The 25,140-nt window shown below is 42.8% G+C and overlaps 1 protein-coding gene across 1 annotated transcript in view; it reads left to right on the top strand.

Moving 5' to 3' along the window:
* Positions 1 to 25,140, top strand: part of LOC112102308 (guanylate cyclase 2G-like) — a 42,654-nt gene that overhangs the window by 13,658 nt on the left and 3,856 nt on the right. The window contains exons 6-18 of the mRNA XM_029911365.1: positions 633 to 768; positions 4,796 to 4,899; positions 5,726 to 5,889; positions 7,494 to 7,643; positions 8,574 to 8,657; positions 9,560 to 9,664; positions 10,492 to 10,563; positions 14,912 to 15,080; positions 17,785 to 17,940; positions 19,579 to 19,756; positions 21,156 to 21,296; positions 22,077 to 22,269; positions 23,385 to 23,559. Of these exons, the coding sequence (XP_029767225.1) occupies positions 633 to 768; positions 4,796 to 4,899; positions 5,726 to 5,889; positions 7,494 to 7,643; positions 8,574 to 8,657; positions 9,560 to 9,664; positions 10,492 to 10,563; positions 14,912 to 15,080; positions 17,785 to 17,940; positions 19,579 to 19,756; positions 21,156 to 21,296; positions 22,077 to 22,269; positions 23,385 to 23,559 (1,827 nt within the window). The remainder of the gene's footprint in view (positions 1 to 632; positions 769 to 4,795; positions 4,900 to 5,725; positions 5,890 to 7,493; positions 7,644 to 8,573; positions 8,658 to 9,559; positions 9,665 to 10,491; positions 10,564 to 14,911; positions 15,081 to 17,784; positions 17,941 to 19,578; positions 19,757 to 21,155; positions 21,297 to 22,076; positions 22,270 to 23,384; positions 23,560 to 25,140) is intronic.

Raw genomic sequence — 25,140 nt, 5'->3', positions numbered from 1 at the left:
AAATTGTTTGTTTCCAAAATTGCTTTGACATTTTTAACTTTGAAAAATGTTGACCAGCTCCATAGTTAGCAGGGTGTCGTCTTCTATTGAAAATGGGTCCCTGAAGCTTACTTGGGCACCAGACAACTTCAGCTCCAGTTCACTCCAGTTGCAAATCAGGTTCCTGGTTCCCCTCCAGTTCCCTCTGAGCTGGGCAGCTCTACCAGTCCCACTGCAGCCCCTGGCTTCTCTGGAAAGGCTTTCTCACAGAAAGACTTCCCAGAGAAAAGTCCTGCCCCGCTCCTGAACTGACAACTCCTTCCCCCTTGGTTTAAAGGGTTCCACAACCCTCCTTCATGGGCCAATGCTGCAATTCAAGCAGGCTTCTCCGGCCCACCAGCCCTCAGGTTCTTGAACTCCTACACTTCTTCCCTTTGGTTCCTGGGCCCCACAGCCCTCCTTCTTAAGTCTATGCTATGGTTCAGGCAGGCTCACTTGGAGGGTGCCTGGCTTGTACTTAGCTGGGTGTCAGCTCCCTACCACCACCAGCCTGTTAGCTACTAGTGCTAAAGAAGGAACATGGAATTAACCTTGAACCAAAAAAAGCCCAGCAGTGTTGAGTGAGTATGCTATGTACTCTTTTATCTTTCTAGGGGTTACTGGCCTGGTGTATATCGATGAATCAGGTGAGAGGTGGATGGATTACTCTGTATATTGTCTGCAGAAAGCTGGGAATTCATCACAGTTCGTTCCTATTCTTAATTATGATGTCGAGAGAAAAACAATCAGGTACTGTGGGTAATATTTTTAAGTGAAAATTCAATATTGAAAGTAGCTTATGGGTGATAAGTCACCCCTGTTCAGAGAGCAAGCACAAGGTCTTGAAGTTGTACTTAAGCCCTCAATATTGGGCTTATGTGTTACATAGGCCTTGTCAGAGCCTCTGCACAGGGGTGAAATTCACTGGTTGTGAACATGACTGCCCAATGGCCGATGCGAACACAAGATTTTCTGAGAGTACTGCATTACAGAGCTAATTCTAGGACAGTGTTTCTCAAAGTTTTGTATTGGTGACCCCTTTCACACAGCAAACCTATGAGTGCGACCCCCCCTTATAAATTAAAAACACTTTTTTTGTATTTAACATTATTATAAATGCTGGAGGCAAAGTGGGGTTTGGGAGTGGAGGCTGACAGGCTCACGACCCCCCCCATGTAATAACCTTGTGACCCCCTGAGGGGTCATGTCCCCCAGTTTGAGAACCCCTGTCCTTGGAACTGCTGCAGATATAACTTCTCAGAGCTTAGTTAGAGCAAATGAGATAGCCTTATATAAGTAGAATATGTTTTGTGTTTTAGTCTTATTGTATATGACCAGTATATGCTCTGATATTGAACTCATATGAAAGTGGCCTCTTTTCTGTAGTGCAGGTCACCACACATAAGTTACATGTATACAAATATGGCATGTTATCTCAGTTTGAGAAACATGCATCCTTGTTTCCACTTGCCTTTTCTATTAGAGCAAACTTCGTTAACATGAAAATGTCTTACACAAGCAGACAATATCACCGGAAAGTAATGGCTCTGCTGAAAAGAAATTAATTGCCAACCTTAACTGAATGTATCTGATAGTCCATTAGCAGGTTCCGGATTGGAGCATGTTGATAATTAGTAGGGTGGTTGTGGTTTTTTTTTTTTTTAAAGAGTATTGATTACAGGCAGGTGGATAATTTCCAGTGAAACACTTTCTTGTTGGAAAACAGGGTTTCAATAAAAATGTTTGATTTTTACAAAATATTTTGGTTTTTTGAAAATTTTCATTTCACTGGTAGTTGCACCGCCCCATGCACACACTTTCTGACTTTTTTCCAACCTCTGGCAGCTGAAATAGAGCAACAAAGTATAGGGGACACTGTTATGTGTTGAAAGTGTTTCTTTCTCTTTGAATGTGTTATTTTCAACACTTTAACAGTTTTCTAACAGACAAAAGTTGGGAAATATTAAGGAAGTGTTGGAAAGTGGTGAAAAATCCCATTTTTAGCACTGTTTTGCTGTTTAAGACTGTACAAATGTGTTACACTGGTTTTAAATAGTATAAAGGTCTCAAAAGTAGGCTTCCCTCCATGTTCTACCTTTTTGTCAATGGGCAAAAAAGGGGGAAAGAAAAAAGGGGAAATAGCTCCAAATTTAGCAACCTTGACATTTTTCAGCTTTAAAAAGCTGAAATGAAATACGTTTGAATTTGAAATGAAGCAAAAAAATTCATTGTGTTTCTAAATATTGATTTGAAAGAAACATACGTCTAAGGGGAAAAGGAGTTCAGGAGAGTTGGCAGTTTCTCAAAGAAACAACATTAAAAGGGCAAGAGCAAATTATCCTGATAGGAAGGCAAGATGGGAAGAACCGTAAGAGGCCAATATGGCTCCATCAGGAGCTCTTTAAGGACCTGAAAATCAAAAAGGAATAATACAGTAAGTGGAAACATTGCTAAGGATGAGAACAAAAGAATAGCACCAATATGTAGGGACAAAATCAGAAAGGCTAAATGAGCTTAGCAAGGGACATAAAAGGCAAGAAGAGGTTCTATAAATATATAGGAGCAAGAGAAAGATGATGGAAAATGTACGTCCTCTATTTATAGTCAACATCAAGAAGGCTAAGGTGTTTAATGCCTATTTTGCTTCGGTCGTCACTAAAAAGGTAAATTGTGACCAGATACTTAACACAATTAATATTAACAAGAAGGAAGGAATGCAAATCAACATAGGAAAAGAACAGATTGAAGAATATTTAGATAAGTTTAGATGTATTCAAGTCAGAAGGGCCTGATAAAATTCATCCTAGGGTTCTTAAGGAACTAGCTGAATCAATCTCGAAACCCTTAGGCCTGGTCTACACTGGGGGCGGGATCGATCTAAGATACGCAACTTCAGCTACGAGAATAGCATAGCTGAAGTCGACGTATCTTAGATCGACTTAGAATTATTTACTTCGCGTCCTCGCGGCGCGGGATCAACGGCCGCGGCTCCCCTGTCGACTTTGCTTCCTCCTCTCACCGAGCTGGAGTTCAGCAGTCAACGGGAGAGCGATCGGGGATCGATTTATCACATCTACATTACTCGCGATCCGGTGGGTAGTGTAGACATACCCTTAGTGATTATCCTTCAGAACCCAAGGAGGACAGGTGAAGTCCCTGAGCCCTGGAGAAGAGCAAACATAGTACCTATCTTTAAAAAAGGGGAAAAAGAGGACCCAGGGAATTATAGACCAGTCAGATGAACTTCGATTCCTGAAAAGATACTGGAATAAACTATCAAACAATCAATTTGTAAGCACTTAAAGGATAATAAGGTTGTAAGTAATAGCCAACATGGATTGGTCAAGAAGAAATCATGCCATACCAACCTAATTCCTTCTTTGGTGCAGTTACTGGCCTAGTGGATGGGGGAATCTGTAGACATGATATACCTTGATTTTAGTAAGCATTTTGACACAGTCCCACATGACATTCTTATAAACTAGGGAAATATGATCTGGGTAAATTATTATAAGGTTGGTGCAAAACTGGTTGAAAGACTGTACTCAGTGAGTAGTGGTCAGTAATTTGCTGTCAAACTGGGAGGACATGCGTCGTGGGGTCCTGCATGGGTTTGCTCTGGGTCCAGTGCTATTCAATATTTTGATTAATGACTTGGATAATGGTGTGGATAATGTGTGGGTGACTCCAAGCTGGAAGGGGTTGCTACCACTTTGGACGACAGTATTAAAATTCAAAACGACCTTGACAAATTGGAGAATTGGTCTGAAATCAGCAAGATGAAATTCAATAAAGACAAGTGCAAAGTACTACACGTAGGAAGAAAAAATCAGACGTGTAACTACAAAATGGAAATGGAAGTACTAACTAGCTAGGTGTTAGTACTTCTTACACGGGTCTGGGGATTAGAGTGAATCACAAATTGAATGAGAGTCAACACGGTGATGCAGTTGTGGAAAAGGCTATTATTGTTCTGGGGGCGTATTAACAGGAGTGTTGTATGTAAGACACAGGAAGTAATTGTCCTGCTCTATTTGATACTGGTGAGGCCTCAGCTGGAGTACTGTGTCCAGTTCTGGGTGCCCCACTTTAAGGAGGTTGTGGACAAATTGGAGAGAGTCCAGAGAAGCGCAACAAAGGTGATAAAAGCTTTAGAAAACCTGACCTATAAGGAAAGGTAAAAAACAGGGCATGTTTTGTCTTGAGAAAAGAAGACTGAAAGGAGCCTGTGATCAATTGTTCTCCATGTCCACTGAAGGTAGGACAAGAAGTAAGGGGCTTAATCTACAGCAAGGGAGCTTTAGGTTAGATATTAGGAAAAACTTTCTAACTACTATATATGGATAGTTAAGCTCTGGAATAGGCTTCCAAGGGAGGTTGTGAAATCCTTGTCATTGGAGATTTCTAGACAAACATCTGTTAGGGATGGTCTAAGTATACTTCACCCTGCCTCACCACAGGGAGCTGGACTAGAGGATCTCTTGAGGTCCCTTCCAGCCCTACATTTCTATAATTCTATAACAAAATATGTGTCCCATTTCATTTCAAAAACCCCTGCAGAAAATCAGAAATTTTTGATTAAAACATTTCAAAAGGATTTTTTTTCTGGTAGAAATTTGTGTGTATGGGGGCGGGGAAATCACATTTTCAGATCAGCTCTAGTATTTATGAGCTTTAGAAATGATGCCAATTTTGTGATCGCTGTTGGAAAATAACTTTAGGAAAGGAGGACAGGCAATAGAAATGGGCACTTACATTTATCTGTCTCCATCTATAGCCCAACCACAGAAATTGCCTACATCAGCTGGCTGGCTGACTTTCCTCCCAAAGACAGACCGTACTGTGGGTTTAATAATGAACAGTGTGAAACTTCAGTTATAAGTGAGTATGGTCATACTTAATGAGATCAGCACTCTTGGGCACATGGGCAGGGGAAAGAGACAAAGGAAATACTTTGCTGCTATTTAGCATCTTTCATCCAAAGATCAAAGAAGCTTTTTATAAACATTAATTAATGAAATCTCACAATACTTCAGAAAAGGAGAAACTTTGTGAGTGTGTCTACAGTATACTATCCTCATTTTATAGGGAAACTGAGGCAAAGAGCGGCTGAGACTTAGGACCAAGATTTAAAAAAATGGATACTTAAATTTACATACCTAAATCCATATTTATGCACTTAAATAAGTAGAGCTATTGTGTGCTCAGACTTCTGAAAATTAGGCTATTATTTAGGTGTCAGTACTACATCCATATTTAGATTTTTTTTTTGAAAATGTAGGCTAATATTTGAAAAGGTGTCAGCTAATCTTTGGTGATACCCATTTTTTGGGTTCACAACTAGTGACACTTAGGGCTGATTTTCACAAGTGGTGAGCACTGACATCTCCAGTTGAAGCCAGTATGAGCCGTGAGTAATCCGCGTCTCTGAAAGTCAGGAGGGGGGTAGCTATGTAGGAAATGTTAGGAGGGCATTATTCCGCTGGATTCTCCACAAGGAGCCAATTAAATTGGTGTTCCAGCTGTTTTATGCTGCCTGAGTGGTGCGAAGCCCCTGGATTGGAACCAGGGATCAACCAAGCATATGATATCAATATGAAGCAAGGTGACAACTCACTCCTGAAAAAAATCACCTGTTTGGTTGTGCCATCAAGATTTTTCTCTGCCTCCGTATAGCTGGGGATGATCTGTATCATGTCTTTAACAGGTACGCCAGTGACCGTTCTGATTGTCGTCCTGTTGGTAACCGCCTCAGGAGCTGCCAGCATAATGGTGTTTTTAAAGATCCAGGAAAGGAAGCTGCAAAAGCAAATGGATGACATCTGGTGGAAAATAAACTACAATGATATTATTATGCTTAAAGATCATAAGGTAAAGCAAGACCTTGAAATACCAGGAATCACACTAGTTATAGTAGGGGGCAGGGATAGCTCAGTGGTTTGAGCATTGGCCTGCTAAACCCAGGGTTCTGAGTTCAATCCTTGAGGGGGCCACTTAGGAATCTGGGGCAAAATTAGTACTTGGTCCTACTAGTGAAGGCAGCAGGCTGGACTTGATGACCTTTCAAGGTCCCTTCCAGTTCTAGGAGATCTCCATTAATTTATTTATTTATAAATGATTCTCTGAGAGAAGGGATCCATAAGTTTGTCATCATTTTAGCAATTAATAAGAACATAAGAACATAAGAAAGGCCGTACCGGGTCAGACCAAAGGTCCATCTAGCCCAGTATCCTGTCTACTGACAGTGGCCAATGCCAGGTGCCCCAGAGGGAGTGGACCTAACAGGCAATGATCAAGTGATCTCTCTCCTGCCATCCATCTCCATCCTCTGACAGAGGCTTTTGTTATGAAGTTGGATAAATTTACTTACAGCAAAGTACATAAGCATGTCCTTACTTTAAGCACTTAAATAGTCTTATTTAAATCAATAGGCCTACTCTTATGCTCGAAGTTAGGCATGCACTTGAGTACTTTGCAGTATCAGGGCCTAAGGAGTTAATGGGACAAACCATGACCTGGGTTACACTGATGGAATCTGGAGTGATTACTTTGCAGCAGTAGATGCTCAGTATGGGACTGGGTCCTTATACTGTGGCGATCTGATCTGCGTTGCCTGGTAGTGTTATGTCAGGTACACTTTTCCCCAATGATTTCTAAAACATTTTCTCAGCATATTACTCACTAATGGGTGAAATTCACTGCTATCCAGAGGAGCAGCACAAGGCATATTCAGCACAACAGTTCTACTTACACCTTAGTTGAAAATTGTTTGGAGAGGGCTCATATTAGTCCTATGTCAACTCTGGACATAACCCTCAGAACTTAAATATAGAGCTTTGTGAATACCGATGTATTCAGTTCACTGGCTGAACAGAAAAATTAAAAAAATATATTTCAGGTTAGTCGGAAATTATTGTTCTCCATCTTTTTCAGAGAACTGAAAAAGTCAAAAAAAAATTCATTTAAAAAAATGTTTTCATGGTTTTATTAAAAGTAAAATTAGGGGAAATACCAAAATAAAATATTTTTCCAAAACGAAAAGTCAAAACATTGACGTTTCTGAATTTTTTTTTTGACTGGAACAATTAGCCAAAATTGATCTGAATTTGTGAATTGTTTTGGTCAACCCAAATCTGTATTTTTGTGTGGGGGGGAAAAAACCAACCATTTCTCATGAATTTTTTTTTTGCCAATTTCTATTTGTGGGTCATGTACTTTGTGCTGGTCCTCTGTATAGGAGTGAAGCCCAAGCGTATGTGATTTCCTTCTACATCAGGTTTGGATGGCATCTTGCTTTTCATTACCTATGTTTTGTCTTTATTATTTATGGTAAGCACTGCAGGAAAACCCATTACTGGGTTTCTTCCTCATCAGTTTGTCTTTGTCAATATGGGCAAGTCTTAGGTTTGTCAAAATTTAACTAGGTTATTTATGAAGTTTTAACAGTATCACATCTCTTGTGTTTTCTCCTAAAGGATCATTTTGAGCTATCACAAACAAGCACACCAGTGTCTAAAGGACAAGAAAGTGTTGGGTCCAGTTTGATATTTTCAAGCAATTGGCGGTCTGGGTTGAAGGACAAGCAGGGGAAAGATGTATTTTATACTGCAATAGGTCTTTACCAGGTACGACTACAAAGGGAGATTAGGTGAGCTTCAGTAGGTGTACTTTCTGCTCTGTTATGTTAACTGTGTCCTTTTTGGTTTCCTTTGTGCGGCTTTGGGTGCTCTGTACAGGTGAATAGGGCACAAGATGGCCAAAAGAATAAAAGTCACAGTAGTTCTCAGGATTCACAGGTAGGACTGTGAAACTGATGGCACTAATTTACTAAGGTTGCTGATAAATGTCCAGCTCTGCTTTGCCAAAAATGGCAGATTGCAGAAATGTCCTATATGAAATTCTCGCAGAGATGGAGTCAGAGTTTTTGGGTAGCATAATTGGCCTTCCAAAAGCATGACATATCTTATGAGTCTTAACTTACTGGCTATATAATATAGTATATATACTATGACAGCATTACAGTTCTTGGTAATTCCTCTAGGAGTACATTATTTCATCTGCAGAAAGTTGTTCTGAAAATATATGCTGTATCGATTAACATCATTGGGCAGAATGTTATACAAGAGAACCTAAATTAAAACCACTTCCGGGCTGTATCGTCTGTGACAACCATTGGTAATTTGACTGTTAGCGTAGGATCTTCATTTGACTACCTTGCTTTGTTACAGTCAGCTGGTTTCCCAATATAATTTTGGCATCTTTCCCTCAGAACCCTTAAAAATTGATTTAAAAGGCAATTTCAACTTTGTCACTGGGCAAGTTAGTAATCCAATACCTTGTACAGTGAAGCTCATATTGGTCATCTCTTATGGCTGCGTGTCTGTACAGGGAAAGATACTTTTAGCCATTTTAACATATGGTGGTTCTAAACTTCTAAGCACATGCTATGTTTTCTCATAGGTGCCTTCATAACCTTTTTGTGCAGATCTCTTCCAAACAGTTTCTGTGTTAAAGTACTGTCTGTTGGATTCCACCTTTCTGAATATTTGTTTCAGGGAACTCTTGTTGCAATCAGGTACATAGATAACCAAACAGATGCCTGGAGTCGGAAACAGTCAGTCCTTCATGAAGTTCAGATGGTAAGGTTCAATCTCAACGTCTTCCTCCTATGCCCGACTGAAATGAAATGCAAATTATGTCACAAACATACTGTAGGTACTGCCGAATCGGGCAACTGGCCCATCTATCTTTAGCAAGCTGAAATTGACATCCAGAGCCTGCAATATTTTGTTGGTGTTGAATTTGGGAGAAGATTAGATTCTACTTAGGCTTCATCAGTGTCATGCATTTTGGTTTTGGGCACCTCTATATTAAAAAGGTATTGACAAGCTGGAGGAGAAGACCAATAACAAATAGGACTTAACTGAGTGACAGGAGGGACTGACATTTTAGAAGAGCTCCTGGGCCAGATTGTGATACCTTTTCTCATGTTGAGTGTTAATCTTACTCCTGAAGTAATCCTATTGATTTCAATGGGTCTAATCATGGTTCACGGTTCTATTCCATGTGAGTAAGAGTGTCAGAATCTGGCCCCAAAGGACTAAATATTTATACTGTGAAGGTAAACCAGGGAAATAACTGCCTTCTCCATCTTCAAGGTAGAAGCATTAAGAAGGGAGAGGAATTGTCTAGGATGGTCCAAAGGGGTATTTTCAGGGGCTGTGAAGAAGATATTAAGCTGAAATAATGGGGATTGTACTAATAGTGGTGATCTATCAGGCTAGAATAGACTCCTGGGGGCTGGAATAGACTCCTGGAAATGGTGGAAGCTCCAATGCTTGAATCATCTGAAGCAAGACTAGTGTCAGGAATAGAAACTATATTGTAGAGGCATTCCTGAACTAGCCAGGTTTGGACAAGGATGAGCTAATGACCTTTTCATTTTTACCTTGTAGGATTCTTGTAGTAAATGATGACTAAGGAACAACTCAGGGTGCTGTAATGTAAACAAATGTGTTTAACGAGGCCTCTTTGCTTTCAGATGCGCGAGTTGAGGCATGAGAATCTGGTGGCCTTCTTTGGTATGTGCACTGAAATTCCCAATATCTGTATTATTACAGAGTACTGCAAGAAAGGAAGCCTAAAGGTGAGAACACCAGCATCATTTACAACAATAAACTTAGGGTTGACTTGTAAGAGAGCTTGCAAAAGAGCTGTTCTGAGCTCTAGCCAGGTCAGCCAGGACTGATATTCCTCACCCCCCTTTTGTTTGTTAGCTGTTTTTGCTGCTTACTCTTGCTCTGTTGATATCAGGACTTTCCTAGCTTCTAATAGCTAGGACTTCAAGTGCACATGTCCCTTCCTACTCCTATGCATCTTCATTGCTTTCGTGTTCAGTTCTTTCTTATGTGCAACCATTTTGTGAATACCAGATATGAGAAGCAGAATAGTACCCTGGACAACAATAAAAAAACAGACATTACACCACAGAGGCAGTGAGTATTAGGACATCTTATTTATCAAGAAACATCTTATTTACTCAGCTTATTACATAAAACATAAGAATGGCCCTACTGGGTCAGACCAAGGGTCCATCTAGCCCAGTATCCTGTCTTCCGACAGTGGCCAGTGCCTGGTGTCCCAGAGGGAATGAACAGAACAGGCAATCATCAAGTGATCCATCCCCTGTCACTCATTCCCAGCTTCTGTAACTTATTGTGTAATAAAGCTCTACAGAATTTGTATGTAAATATGGAATCAAGTTTGTAATTGCCACTTGCCCAATAGCGATACATACAGACTATTCTCAGCAACTGCTGATTTGGAGACCCATACACATGTATTAGGAAATAAGTTTTCCGTTTCCAATAAACGTTCACAGAGCAAATAGGCTGAGTTCAGTTCCATGTGCTCACTGCAACTCAGTCTGATGAGATTCAGTCCAATGTCATTCTGAACATTTTTGTTTTTCAGGACATTTTGAGGAACTCTGATATTGAATTGGATTGGATATTCAAACTCTCTCTCGCCTACGATATAGTCAATGTGAGTATGACATTGAATTGTTTTCTGATAGAAAACCTTCTTTAAAAAGTTATGGAGCCTAGAAACGCTTATTGCTCTGGACTTTGAACATGTCAGAGACAAAAATGAGAGTAATACACTATCCCGTTGGAGCCAGATGGAAGTGTCGGGTTTGCATTTGATAGAGGGTTGAGGAAGTTGTTATTGCAAATTATCCTTATTTTATTGCATGTATTTATTTCATTAATTTGGGAGTTCTGTTGCAGTGACCTATGCTTACACCATTAAACAAACCCCAAATTAAACATTTGTTACACATAGGAAAAAAAGGGGGTGGACAGTTAAAAATAAAATGTAAAAAGTTCTAAAGTCTTGAGACAATTGTTTGACATTGTAAGCTCTTCAGGACTGGACCGGCCATTCAAAAAAGAACTAGATAAGTTCATGGAGGATAGGTTCATCAATGGCTATTGGCTAGGATGGACAGGGATGGTGTCCCTAGCCTCTGTTTGCCAGCAACTGGGAATGGGCGATGGAATGGATCACTTGATGATTACCTGTTGTGTTCATTCCCTCTGGGGCACCTGGCATTAGGCTTACCAGATGTCTCAATATTTAACCCTTTGTCCCGCGTCCCGATCAATGTACAATTGGGACGTCATTTGTCCCGATATTCAGGTAAGGAGGCGAGCGGGAGGGAGGTGCCGACTTCGTGGGTGGTCCAGGGTTGGAGCACCCACGGGGAAAAATTGCAGCCAAGCTCCCCCCTCCTCACCTCCTTCTTCCCCCCTCCCCCCAGTGCGCCATGTCCCCGCTCCTCCCCCACTCCCAGCGCTTCCCACCGCCTAACAGCTGTTTGGTGGCGCTTAGCGCTTTCCAGGAGGGAGGAGCGGGGACGTGGCACGCTCAGGGGAGGAGGTGGAGAAGAGGCAGGGCAGGGGTGGGGACTTGGGGGTGGAGCGAAGGTGGATGCTTGGGTGGGAAGATGCGGGAGGTGGGCGAGCACCCACCCGGCAGAAAGGAAGTCAGCGCCATAGGGGTGAGTGGTGGGAGGGGAGCTGAAGAGGCGAGTGATCGGCGGGCAGGCGGGGAGGGGGTGAGGAGGGACGCAGCAAGCCAGCAGGGGGCCACGGGATGAGGAAGGGGCGGTGGGGGGGGGGGGCCCTGAGGGGGGGGGGGGCGGGACCTGGGGCAGAGTGGGGGCAGAGCCTGGGAGGAGCAGGGGTGGACTGTGGGCAGGGCTGACGGCACCCCAATGTGTCCCGATATTTTAGTGTTGTGATCTGGTCACCCTACCTGGCACTGGCCACTGTCGGAAGACAGGATACTGGGCTCAATGGACCTTTGGTCTGACCCAGTACGGCTGTTCTTATGTATTTACTACATACAACACTGAGCACAAAGGAAGCCTAACCTGGTTGAGGCTTCTAGACAGTACTGCAATATGAACAACAGTAATAAATAATACACAAAACCATTATTTTAACATGTTTCTCTTTTCATTTGTACAGAGTTGTTTTCCAAAAGCAAAAATTTTTGCTTGAAAATTTATAGATGCTACTAAATAGGGGGGAGGGAAGGAATTCCATTCCGATTTTCTTGTTAAAGTCCGATTCTGGTTTGTGTGTGTTGTTAAGACACAAGATGGGAGTGAGGAGAAAGGGGGAAAGATTACCAAATGATACAAGAGGTTGCTTCTGTTTCTGATACTTGTTGGTCATTTACTTGAAGACCCGTAGTGCGTGGCCCGTAGCCACTTTTGTAACCTGGCTTTATTCACCTGGCCCTGGCAAATATTTTGCTACATTCCTTTGTCTGGTTTGTGGAAGTGAAGGGACTGTCCCCTTGCTGAGGTGCTCATGCTCCCAAGGCGGGCAGGAAGGAGTATGGCCATCCTGCCACATCCAAAGGAATAGGCCACACCTTTCTAGTCATGAATTTCATTCTTCAGTAAGGAATGAATGAAAAGTGCTAAGTAAAATGATTTGTTTGTGTGACAGCAGTGTAAAAAGGCCTCTCTGGATTGGGGCTCCATTGTGTTAGGTGCTGTACAAACACACAGTAGGAATACGTGTCTGCCCTGAAGAGTTTGTAATCTAAAGTTTTGGTCCAATGATTAGGGCATAAGTCTAGGATGTAGGAGAGACAGGTTCATTTCCCATCTCTGCCACAGACTCTCCTATATGATCTTGGGCAAGTCACCTAGGCCTAGATTTTTAAAGGCGTTGTGGGGCTCAGTGTCACAATATCTAACTGATTAGGAGTCTCTCTTGTTTTCAAAAGTGATTTAGGCACTTAAGAGTCTTACAATGGTATTTAGGCTCTAAACTCCTAAATCACTTTTGAAAACAAGACCGGCTCCTAAATCAGCTGGGCATTGCAATGCTGAGTGCCACAATGCCTAAATACCTGTAAAAATCTGGGCCTAAGACTGTTTCTCAGTGCCCCATCCATATAGGGATAATAGTACTTCCTTACCTCACAAGGGTGTTGTCAGGATAAATACGATAAAGAATGTGAGGTGCTCACATACTATTATGGTGGGGAGTGTCACATTTCAGAGCAACCATGCCTGTATTTCTCTGCAGTGGTCCAGCAAGGGTACGCACTGTCAGGTTTCCAGCTCCCTTGCCCGTCACCTCCCTTGGTGAGTCTCACTCTCGGCTGACTGGGGTATTTCCAGGCTGCACAGTCCCATGACTGTACTGTTATTCCCAGCAGAGACAGACTGCCCAAGCAGGCCTGCTTGCTTTGTCTTCAGAGACGGTTAGTAGTACGACTGCCTTCAGTTATGTTACTACACAGCTCTTTCTAAGCAAGCCTGTTTGAGTCTCAAGGTAAAAGCATTACAGAGAAAACCTATTAAAATCATTAGAAGAACCTACACGCATGCTAACAAGCTTACCAGAGATCACCCCTACCCCAGCATGGGCTCTGGTAGGAACAGTCCTTCACTACTCTGTCCAAGCAGGGGGGCTGGAACAATTTGTATAGGGGAAGTGCTGAGAGCCATTGAACCAAACTGTAAACCCTGTATGTGATGGAAACCACTTCCTGCCGGGGGGTGCGGCAGCACCCCTAGTTCCAGCACCTATGCGCCCAAGGGGTTTCCTTGTGGTACCAAGTTCATCACCGCTTCAGCTCAGAACAAGCACACAGTCTTTTGGGGCTGGGCCCTCAGCAAGCCAAGTTTCTCCAAACCTTCCCTAAGAATTGGGGCTCTTCTTAGAGCAGAAATAGTGCCCCGAGCCTGTCTGAAAACAGGCTATTTAACCAAAAATCTTTTCTTTGGCCTTGGCTACACTGGCGCTGTACAGCGCTGCAACTTGTTGCGCTCAGGGGTGTGACAACGCCTCCCCCCCAGCGCAGTGAGTGCAGACTACACTCACCGCGGCAGCGCTGTGAATTCCCAAGTGTAGCCAAGGCCTTTGTCTGTTGGTCCCTGGAGGATTCAGTTTGAACTAATATATGTGGACCCCACCAGATGGTTTCAATAACCAGAGGAAATACATTACCATCCCCGTATTCCTAGAAGAGTTACATACAATTCTACAATAACACAGTTGCATTTTTAATACAATGAGCCCCCAAAATATCAAACCAAACTCCATAAGTTTTAACTTAATTCAGGAAAGTATCAGGGGGTAGCAATGCTAGTCTGGATCTGAATTAAGCAACAAAGAGTCCTGAGGCACCTTATAGACTCTCAGATGTATTGGAGCATAAGCTTTCGTGGGTGAATTACATGCGTCTGACGAAATGGGTATTCACCCACAAAAGCTTATGCTCCAATACATCTGAGAGTCTATAAGGTGCCACAGGACTCTTTGTTGCTTAATTCAGGAAAGTTTATCTTCAGTCCATCAGGTTTATCCAGGGTATTGAATGATATTGTCAGTCTGTCACGGGGACGATATTAAATACCCAAGACATCTAGGTAGAGAGGTCAGAGATTCCATGTGGGCAAAGGGATTTGTGAAAACAATGTCCAGGATCGGGGCCTAACGTAAGGCCAGATACCCTGGGTGAGTGGAGGGAATGAGGACAACAGTAGCAGTGATAGAAGAATGTGGCTATCCAGACAAAATGTGGGCATAACTAGTAGGTTTCTGGATGGGTTTGACCAAAGCAGACCATTGCTACAAATAGCCTGGACAACGTAATGGAAAAAAGACTAGCATAGATACGATGAGATTTAGGGACGAAAGCCCTGGTGTTTCTGTCCAGAACCAGCTGAGCCAAGAGCTGGTTACACTTGCTTGTTGCATTGACAGCCAAAACTACATCCCGCCATTCATTGGGGGTATTTTATTCTGGCTGGTGCTTCTATAGCCACCACTCTAAAGTCACACTGTCCCTGTTTTTGTAGGGGATGTTGTTTCTTCACAGAAGCCCATTGAACTCCCATGGAAATCTGAAACCTACTAACTGTTTGGTGGATAGTCGCATGCAAGTGAAACTGTGTGGATTTGGGCTATGGGAGTTTAAGTATGGAAAGAAATACCGAGTAATTACTGAGAAAAACACCAACTATGCAGGTAAGTGGATTATACAAGAATTACAAGCACAAGGGATGCACCAAAACAACGATTGATGGATTCCTCTAGCGGATGCTTTCCTTCATACTGGTCTTCACACACATTTTATCTACAACACCTCTTTGAATATTGGTGATTGGAACACAGCTTTTGGAAATTACAGAGGTTTTTTTTTTTTAATTCCAGTAATGCTGCATATAGATGAGCAAATAGCAGCAAATAATGCATATGATCAGTTTTTGTCTCTATTTTGCTCAATAATTGTCTTTGAGCAGCTTATGATTTTCTACAATTTGTTGTTAAAAAATGTTTGCTGAATAATTTTGGTGAATAATTTTTGGTCTGTAGCTGTGGATGAATTAAGGCATAAATGCTATAGACATTTATCAATATTGATAAATGCAAAGTAATGCACACTGGAAAACATAATCCCAACTATACATATCAAATGATGGGGTCTAAATTAGCTGTTACGATTCAAGAAAGAGATTTTGGAGACACTGTGGATAGTTCTCTGAAAACATCCACTCAATGTGCAGCGGCAGTCAAAAAAGCTAACAGAATGTTGGGAATCATTAAGAAAGGGATAGATAAGACAGAAAATATCATATTGCCTCTATATAAATCCATGGTATTCCCACATCTTGAATACTGCGTGCAGATGTGGTTACCCCATCTCAAAAAAAGATATATTGGAATTGGAAAAGGTTAAGAAAAGGGCAACAAAAATGATTAGGGGTGTGGAACGGCTTCCGTTAGAAGGAGAGATTAATAAAACTGGGACTTTTCAGCTTGGGGGGAAAAAAGACGACTAAGGTGGGATATGATTGAGGTCTATATAATCATGACTGGTGTGGAGAAAGTAAATAAGGAAGTGTTATTTACTCCTTCTCATAACACAAGAACTAGGGGTAATTAATGAAATTAATAGGCAGCAGGTTTAAAACAAATAAAAGGAAGTATTTCTTCACACAATGCACAGCCAACCTGTGGAACTATTTGCCAGAGGATGTTGTGAAGGCGAAGACTATAACAGGGTTCACAAAAGAACTAGATAAATTCGTGGAGAATCGGTCCATCGATGGCTATTAGCCAGGATGGGCAGGAATTGTGTCCCTGGCCTCTGTTTGCCTGAAACTGGGAATGGGCAACAGGGGATGGATCACTTGATGATTACCTGTTCTGTTCATTCCCTCTGGGGCAACTGGCATTGACCACTGACAGACGACAGGATACTGGGCTAGATAGATCTTTGGTCTGACCCAGTATGGCTATTCTTATGTTCTTATAGACCTGTGCCTAAAGCCCCAGGTTCTGGAATCATTTGATTACAGGAGAATCACTTTTTTTATATATAAATAAAGGCAAAGAAAGAAAAGAGGGGGGAAAAAACCCCAATTCTAGCATTCATAGTTGCAAAGAAAAGCTTGAAAATGTGACTCAAGTGCAACTGATGTAGTGAAGTCTGCCTGAGTCTGCAGGTGGCTGAAACAATAGCTCTGAGACGTGTTAACAGCCTCATGCATCTGAACAGGGTGCTTACTCCAAGGGCCACAGCTGTGAGGAGTCATACCGATACTACCCTGTAAGGTGCTGGCTTCTCCCCAGTCCACAAAGGCCTCACTACCACACTCAGAGTATCTTTCCAGGCACAGTTTTATTTCCCAGATGTAGGCAAACAAATCCCAAAATAGTTCCTCAGCCCACTCTCGGCTACAACGCCCAGGGGATTTCCACCTTTGCCTTACTCAGACCCACCTCCTCCCGCTTCAGGGCCTGTTGCAAGATCCTTCTGTGCTCTTTTAACAGAGCACCACCCAGGAGGCTCTTCCCCCCTCCCCTGCCGGTTCCCACTGCCCCGCCTCCTGGGGGGCTCTGGCAGCCTTTCCCAGGGAACTTCCTGCTGCTCCTGCCCCCGCGCTTCCAGACAGCCTGGCTCTTTATGGCTGCAGGTGCTGCTCTCCCCTCCTAATTGGCTGAACTGGGAGACCCTGTTCTAGCACAGGGGAGCTAGGTCTGCTTCATTTATGCCACCCTGTGACCCTGACCAGGGCCAGCTCCAGGCACCAGCCAACCAAGCACATGCTTGGGGCGGCACCTTGTAAGGGGCGGCCAATCTTGGGGTGGCGGAGGGCGGTCGGGGTTCTTTTTTTTTTTTTTTGGTTCGGGGGGGGGGGGGTTGGGGGGTTTTTTTGTTTGTTTTTGTTTCAGCAGCGCAGCACCCGGGGTGTGTGTGTGTGTGTGTGTGTGTGTATGTATGTGTGTTTCGGCGGTGCAGCGCCCAGGGTGGCCCTTTTTTTTGTTTGTTTGGGGCGGCAAAAAAGTTAGAGCTGGCCCTGACCCTGACAGAGGACTCCACATGTGGGCCTTCCCCTCCCAGCTACTGGGAGCCCATTCTTTGCTTTTACCCCTATTCTCCCAAAGGGGGTCTTGCTGCCATTTCTGGGGGCGGGGGGAGAGAGAGAAGGAGTGGCCTTGCTGCTGCCTGCACCTCTCTAGCTAGCTACCAGGCAGTGGTGTTGTGTGGATGAATGAGTGCCTGCAAGCGGCAGAGAAATTCTCAGTTGGATGACACTATAAAAGCACAAACTATCCCAAATAGTGTTCAGAATTTTAAAAGGCTGTCTAGCCTGTTCTTTGCCGATGATGAGTTTGACCCAGCTGAAGCACAGACTTCCTTGCTGTTTCCTATTTTGCCTTGTAGATCTCTATTGGACAGCCCCAGAACTGCTCAGGATGGGGGAATTTCCGTTCCATGGGACCCAAAAGGGGGATGTCTACAGCTTTGCTATAATTATGAGGGAGCTGATTTATAACAATGAGGATGGCCCGTTCCAAGACCTGAACAAGGAAGCAGAAGGTAGAACTTTGTTCCTCTCTTTGTACTCCATTTCCAGATGGTCTTCCCTCTGTGAGCACATTTTTGTATCCTGGAGTTACCCTAAATGTAGTAGGTCTTCACTGCAAATAAAATATGTTTTAAAATTCAGATTAGCTGTGACCCGTGTTAGCTAACTGTGGTTAAAATAGCAGTGAAGACACAGCTAACTCAGGTTAGCAGGTAGCATTCAACCTCAGACTCCCGTATAGGTTTTAACCTGCGCTGCCATCTCTTTAATGTTATTTTAACCCAGATTAGCCAGAGCGGGTTAGCTATTCTGAGTTAGGAACACACCTTTAATTTGCAGAGTAGATGCACCCTTGGGATGCAAGAGACTTTTTGTACGCTGAATATTATGAATGAGTATAGGCAGATAATTGTATTGCGTAACTATCTGCTTGCTAAGGATAGACACCTTTGGTCTTTGGAGAGTCACACAGGCTTAACTGTATATATGTTTTAAGTGATTTTGCACCTTTGCCTAATAAAGCATAAGAATTTAGAACTTAATCTGAGCAAGAGTTCCATACTGGTTTCCTAACCTTGTATTGATTTCCTGTCACTATTTCTCATTGCTTCCCACATTATAAGAAAAAAAATCACAGTTGCTTTGTTTAGCTTTGATTCAAATACAGCAGCAGCTGTCTTCTCCCACAAACTCCTATAGTCCACATATAGTATCTCCTTGAGGTGCATTACTCATAGGAAAACCCATCTCTCTTGTTTGACCTTCTATCGATCTGAATAAATTCCATGTTGTCTATTCTGTTCAGATAATAGGGCTCTATATACCTTTTTATCTGACTTTATGTGCAAATTAAATGCATCACAGCAAAGTGAAGTGTAGTAATTGCTCAGCTGAACATAGTACCAATGAAAACACCACACCATTCACACTTTGGAGCTACTCAACAGCCTGCAGTATTATGGCATGTGCCAAGTTACTACAACTACACTCTGAAATCCCTGTATCTGAGGCCTGGTCTACACTACGGGGGGGGGGGGGGGATTGATCTAAGTTACGCAACTTCAGCTACGTAAATAACGTAGCTGAAGTCGACGTACTTAGACCTACTCACCGCAGTGAGAGTCGACTGCTGCCGCTCCCCCCGTGGACTTTGCCTGCGCCTCTCGCGGTGGTGGAATACAGAAGTCGAGGGGAGAGTGCTCGGGGGTCGATTTATCGCGTCTAGATTAGACGCGATAAATCAACCCCCGCTGGATCGATTGCTGCCCGCCGATCAGTGGGTAGTGTAGACATACCCTAAGAGGAGAGAGCATTAATCTATAGAGACAGATTTGGAGGCACAATTTTCCTCAGCACTCCAGGGTGTGTGAACACTGCCTGTGGGATGGTACGAACAGCTTCCTTCTTCTAATCTAGCCAGCTGTATGGGTCGCATAGAAGAAGCAGACCCTAAACTCATCCAGGTGAAAGACTGTGATTTGCTCTGACCCTTATGTGAGGTGCATAAGAGAAAGGGAATCTCCATGCAGTCTCTGTTTTTCCTCCTCTCAGATGCCTGCATTAAGGACCAGGACAATTTGCTCCAAAGTTAGGGACACTAAAATAATTAATAGACTCAAATCCTGATTGATCACATTTGCTAAATACAGAGATAATAAACCGACTCAGGGACCCAACTGTACTCGTCCCACTGCGGCCATCCCTGTCAACAGAGAAATGCAGTGAAAGGATCATTGCAATGCTTAGAACGTGTTGGGATGAAGATCCAGGGAGAAGGCCAACGTTCTCCTCTGTGAAGAGAGGGTTAAGAGATGCAAGCCCCGAAGGGTGAGTCTTTCTTATCTGTCTGAGAATGATACCAGATATACATTGTGCTTTTCATCCAGCAGGCTCCCAAAGTGTTTTATAGATGGCATCCATTACATAGGGATTACTCACACATCGCTGAAATGCAGCTGCATCAGAGATGGGATGTAGCAGCTGTTTAACAGCCCACAGCACCACTGCAGGATAGTTTAGAACAGGAAGATAAAGAGTTAGATTTTCCCAATATCTCACCTTTCTGACTATAAAGATAGTAAAGTTCTGGACTAGACTTCCAAGAGAGGTTGTGGAATCCCATCACTGGAGGTTGGACAAACACCTGTCAGGAACGGTCTAGATTACTTGGTTGTGTCTCATCACAAAGAGCTGGACTAGATGACCTCTCAAGGCCCTTCCAGTCCTACATTTCTGTCATTGTATGAATAATGTCCAGCTGAAACCACAGTTGAGGGGTGGGGTGGGGGTTAAATGGATGTAGTTAACTTGAAATCTAGTCAGGTTTTAAAAGAGTTTAAAGTTCTTTCCCAGAACTGTAGCTCCTCCCTGTCAATGGTTGCATTTTTGCAATCACATTTTTCCTAGTGGTGAAATGCTTTTCTTTCCTCTCTTGAGTGAAAGACTCACATGGTGGAAACTGTGGGCTATACAGAAGGAATCATTAAACTAATGATATGCGGAGTACTGTCAAAGTAGACTGAAAAAAAACAGGCATTTTATGCTCTAATCTTTTTCACATACAGTATCTTAAGTGTTACCAGTAATAAATATGTAAAAAACCAATCAGACAAAAATATATTTAAATTGATGGTATCTTTAAGTAGTTAGCATATAATTATCCACAACGGAATTTGGCCGGGATGCCAGGATACCACTTTGAGTCTTGTAAGGGACTTTGATTTGATGTTTCATCTGAAAATTGTCACTTCTGGCAGCACAGTGCTCCCAAAGACTATGCGGGGGCATTGGGTCAGTACTCACATTAACTGCAGCATGGATAGTCTCCATGGATATTTCTTATCCAAGTTAAATTATGAGATCTGATGACAGGCCCATAGTGGGGAGTAGCCAAGTATCAGAAGTCATTTCTCCCCCATGAACTCTAGATGCTAGAGGGGATCTTTGATGGAAATAGAAGTGGAATACAATTCCCATCAAAATTTTGTATTACACCTCTACCCTGATATAACGCGACCCGATATAACACGAATTCGGATATAACGCGGTAAAGCAGCGCTCTGGGGAGGAGAGGGGGGACGGATCAAAGCAAGTTCAATATAACACGGTTTCACCTATAACGCGGTAAGACTTTTTGGCTCCCGAGGACAGCGTTATATCTGGGTAGAGGTGTACTTAGTGCTATTATGTAAATTAAAAACAATATTTGTTTGAGCAATTCCATTAGCCACATCAGCATCTTGGATAACATGGTAAACAAACTGGAAAAGTATGCCAATCACTTGGAGGATGTGGTGGAAGAAAGGACAGCCCAGTTGGTGGCAGAGAAGAAAAAGACAGATAAACTTTTGTCAGCAATGTTGCCCAGGTAATCAAACAACTTTTGTACGTTCATAAGTTTGTCGACAATAGAATTTGGGGCAAGACAGAGCCTTTCATACTCAGTGTATCTCAGAATGCTTTGCAAAGTACTATTGTCACTTAAACACTGCTAGTACAGCCTCGGGCTCTAACTAATGAATGGTAATTAAGCAATGAATTATTATTATTCATTATATTGTGATAGTGCCTAGAAGCTCCAGTCAGGGACCAGGGGCCCATTGTGCTAGATGCTGTACAAACCTGGAACAAAAAGACTGTTCCCCCGAAGAGCTGACAGTCTAAGACAAAGGACTACAGCCGGGTACACCAGACATGAGGAGCAGTAGGAAACAATCAGACTGAACTGTTCAACATAAATTGTGGTCTAAGCTCCCTTACTCCTTGTCAAATATTTTGTAGGTATAGCCTGGATTCAGGCTAGCCAGCATCATTTTAAAATGCATTTAATGCCATCAACTTCTTGTGCTCCACTGACCTTCACCCTCACACACCTCTCTGGCAAGTGGCCACTTTTCTCTGTTGCACCCTCTTTCCCTCCAGTAGATGCTTTAATTTGGGGACCTTTTGCCAAAGTGGAAGCTGGTGTAAATCCAGATTGAATCTGGTTTGGGGATTTTTAAGGCAGGCTTAAAAGTGCTTTAAACAGGCCACTTGGTGTATTTCCCAAACACGCAGGACGTTAAGGCCAAATGGATTTATTCTGAGGTGGAGGGAGAGAGAGAGAGAGAGACATGAAGGAAATGATCACTTTCTCCTCCTGTCCCAGCTTCATCCGAGAGCAGCTCATCGCTGGGAAATCCGTGGAGCCTGAGAGTTTTGATTCTGTGACCATCTTCTTCTCAGATATTGTTGGGTTCACCAATTTGTGTTCTCTCAGCAATCCCCTGCAAGTGGTTAATCTCCTGAATGACCTGTACAGCCTGTTCGATAACATCATTAAAACATATGACGTATACAAGGTGAGATACGCTGCTCCCCGGGTTCTCAGGCAGCACAATTGCTGGGCCCAGTCCTGCAAGCAGTGTGTTTGCAGAACTTCTATCAAAGTCAAGGAAAGTTTCCTGGAGAGCGAGAGAGCACTCAGTCAGGCTCCCCAATCTGTAGTCACTTGCATCCAAAACCCATTAATATCACTGACCTGATATAGTTCCAATTGTTGGTGGTTGAGTGCAGTCAGTGGCAGAACCATGACTAGAATGTAGAAGTTCTTAACTCCTGGTTTTAAGCTTAGTCCACTAGTTTGCACTGTCTCACATATCTATTCAGGGACACCATCATAGCACCTAATCACATCAGCCACACTATCAGAGGCTCGTTCACCTGCATATCTACCAATATGATATATGCCATCATGTGCCAGCAATGCCCCTCTGCCATGTACATTGGCCAAACCGGATAGTCTCTATGCAAAAGAATAAATGGACACAAATCAAACGTCAAGAATTATAACATTCAAAAACCAGTCGGAGAACACTTCAACCTCCCTGGTCACTCAATTACAGACCTCAAAGTCGCAATACTCCAACAACAAAACTTCAAAACCAGACTCCAACGAGAAACTGCAGAACTGGAATTAATTTGCAAACTGGACAACCATCAAATTAGGCTTGAATAAAGACTGGGAGTGGATGGGTCATTACACAAAGTAAAACTTATTTCCCCATGCTAATTTTTTTCCCTACTGTTACTCACAGCTTCTTGTCAACTGTTGGAAATGGGCCATCCTGATTATCACTACAAAAGTTTTTTTTTCTCCTGCTGATAATAGCCCACCTTAATTGATGACTCTCGTTATAGTTGGTATGGCAACACCCATTTTTTCATGTCCTCTGTGTGTGTATATATCTTCCTACTGTATTTTCCACTGCATGCATCCGATGAAGTGGGTTTTAGGCCCACGAAAGCTTATGCTCAAATAAATGTGTTAGTCTCTAAGGTGCCACAAGGACTCCTTGTTGTTTTTGCGGATACAGACTAACACGGCTGCCCCTCTGAACTCTAATATGGGCTGCTATTTGCCCTGTGCCCCAGACACGTAACGTGCTGCCTAAGTGCTTGGTTTTCCTTGCTACAGGTTGAAACCATCGGAGATGCCTACATGGTTGCCAGTGGCCTTCCCATCCGCAATGGAATGAAGCACGTTGAGGAAATTGCTACAATGTCTTTGCACTTCCTCAGTGCAATGATCCCTTTCAAGATAGAGCACATGCCCGAAGAGAAGCTGAAGCTGCGGATTGGCATTAACACAGGTAAGTAGCCTGAGTCTCACCTGCTTCCGATACTGAGATTTGTTCTCGGTCCATATAAGTTGAGCCACAAATACATAATTCACATGTTTGCATCAATTCGTAATTCACCTCAGGATGAATCAAGCATCAGGTTAAGATGAGACCAGAGAGCATTTTTTAAGGGGGCTCATCCTCCAGTCCTAATTCAGCCAAAATTCCCCTCAACCTTAATTTGGAGTTTTGCCTGAGTAAAGAACTGGTGGCCAAATGTTTGTTTTAACCTTGGGTATGGGGTTCATCCTTAATTCATTGTAGCACATATTGAGCAGTTACAGCATGAGACAGAGAGATAGGAATTCTGGATTCTCTTCATACCTCAGCCATGACTTGCTGTCTGACGTTGACTACTTACATAACTGCTCTGTACCTCAGTCTCCCCATTAGGAGGCTGGCAATATTAACATTCAGTGTCCTTACAGATTGCTGGGGAGATTAATTAGTTCCTATTTTTAAGTGCTCTGAGATCCACGGTTGAAAGGTTCTATCGAGGTGTAGAACATTAATATAAGACATTCAGAAGCACTAACAGTGAGTGCTCTTTCCTGTGTTTGTAAATCACTGTGTAAATGTACAGTGCTATGCAAACATTTTACAATGATTATAGTAACGTTGGGCTTCTGCTTTAGTACTCATCTAAAGAATGACACCTCCATTCTTAATTGGTGCTTTCCATTTCCTATCCAAGCAATGCTGGCACAGCTTGGAGTCTATGCTGACAGAAGAGTTTGTGGGGAAACTCAATGCAGCATATACCAGCAAGATCATTTAGATGTACATTTCAGTGGTAGGACTCTTCCTGAAAAGATAATGCATGTATCCAAGGTCATCTCACAAATACTGGCCTAGAACTATAACATTACCTACCATTGGAGCTGTAATTTCTACAGCTGGGCAAAAATTTTCAGATGAATAGTTTATTTGCCGAAATATGCAGTTTCAGACAACATGAAACTTATTCGAAAAATTTGACACAAATTTGCCGAATAGTTTCATCTGCAAAAATGGAAGAGAAGGCCACGTCCCCTATAACTTTTTGGCCCAGTGTATGTAGGGCTGGGATGTTGGAGGCCTAGGTTCTCAAATTGACAGAGGTCAGGAAGAAATCTTCCTTATGGGCAGGTTATTACACAACTGCCTGCTGCTATAGAATGTTTTGAAACTTACTCTGAAGCATCTGGTACTGTTGGAGTCAGGATGTTGTTGTAGATGGACCGCTTGTCTCCTTTAGTATGACAGGAAAGCATAATCTCAACTATACATATAAAATGATGGGGTCTAAATTAGCTGTTACCACTCAAGAAAGAGATCTTGGAGTCATTGTGGATGGTTCTCTGAAAACATCCACTCAATGTGCAGCGGCAGTCAAAAAAGCGAACAGAATGTTGGGAATCATTAAGAAAGGGATAGATAATAAGACAGAAAATATCATGTTGCCGCTATATAAATCCATGGTGCGCCCACATCTTGAATACTGCATGCAGATGTGGTCGCCCCATCTCAAAAAAGATATCTTGGAATTAGAAAAGGTTCAGAAAAGGGCAA

Source organism: Terrapene carolina, unplaced genomic scaffold (genome assembly GCF_002925995.2).
Source record: "Terrapene carolina triunguis isolate 2854851 unplaced genomic scaffold, T_m_triunguis-2.0 Scaffold95, whole genome shotgun sequence".
Taxonomy (NCBI): domain Eukaryota; kingdom Metazoa; phylum Chordata; order Testudines; family Emydidae; genus Terrapene; species Terrapene triunguis.
This window is presented reverse-complemented; position numbering and strand designations above follow the sequence as displayed.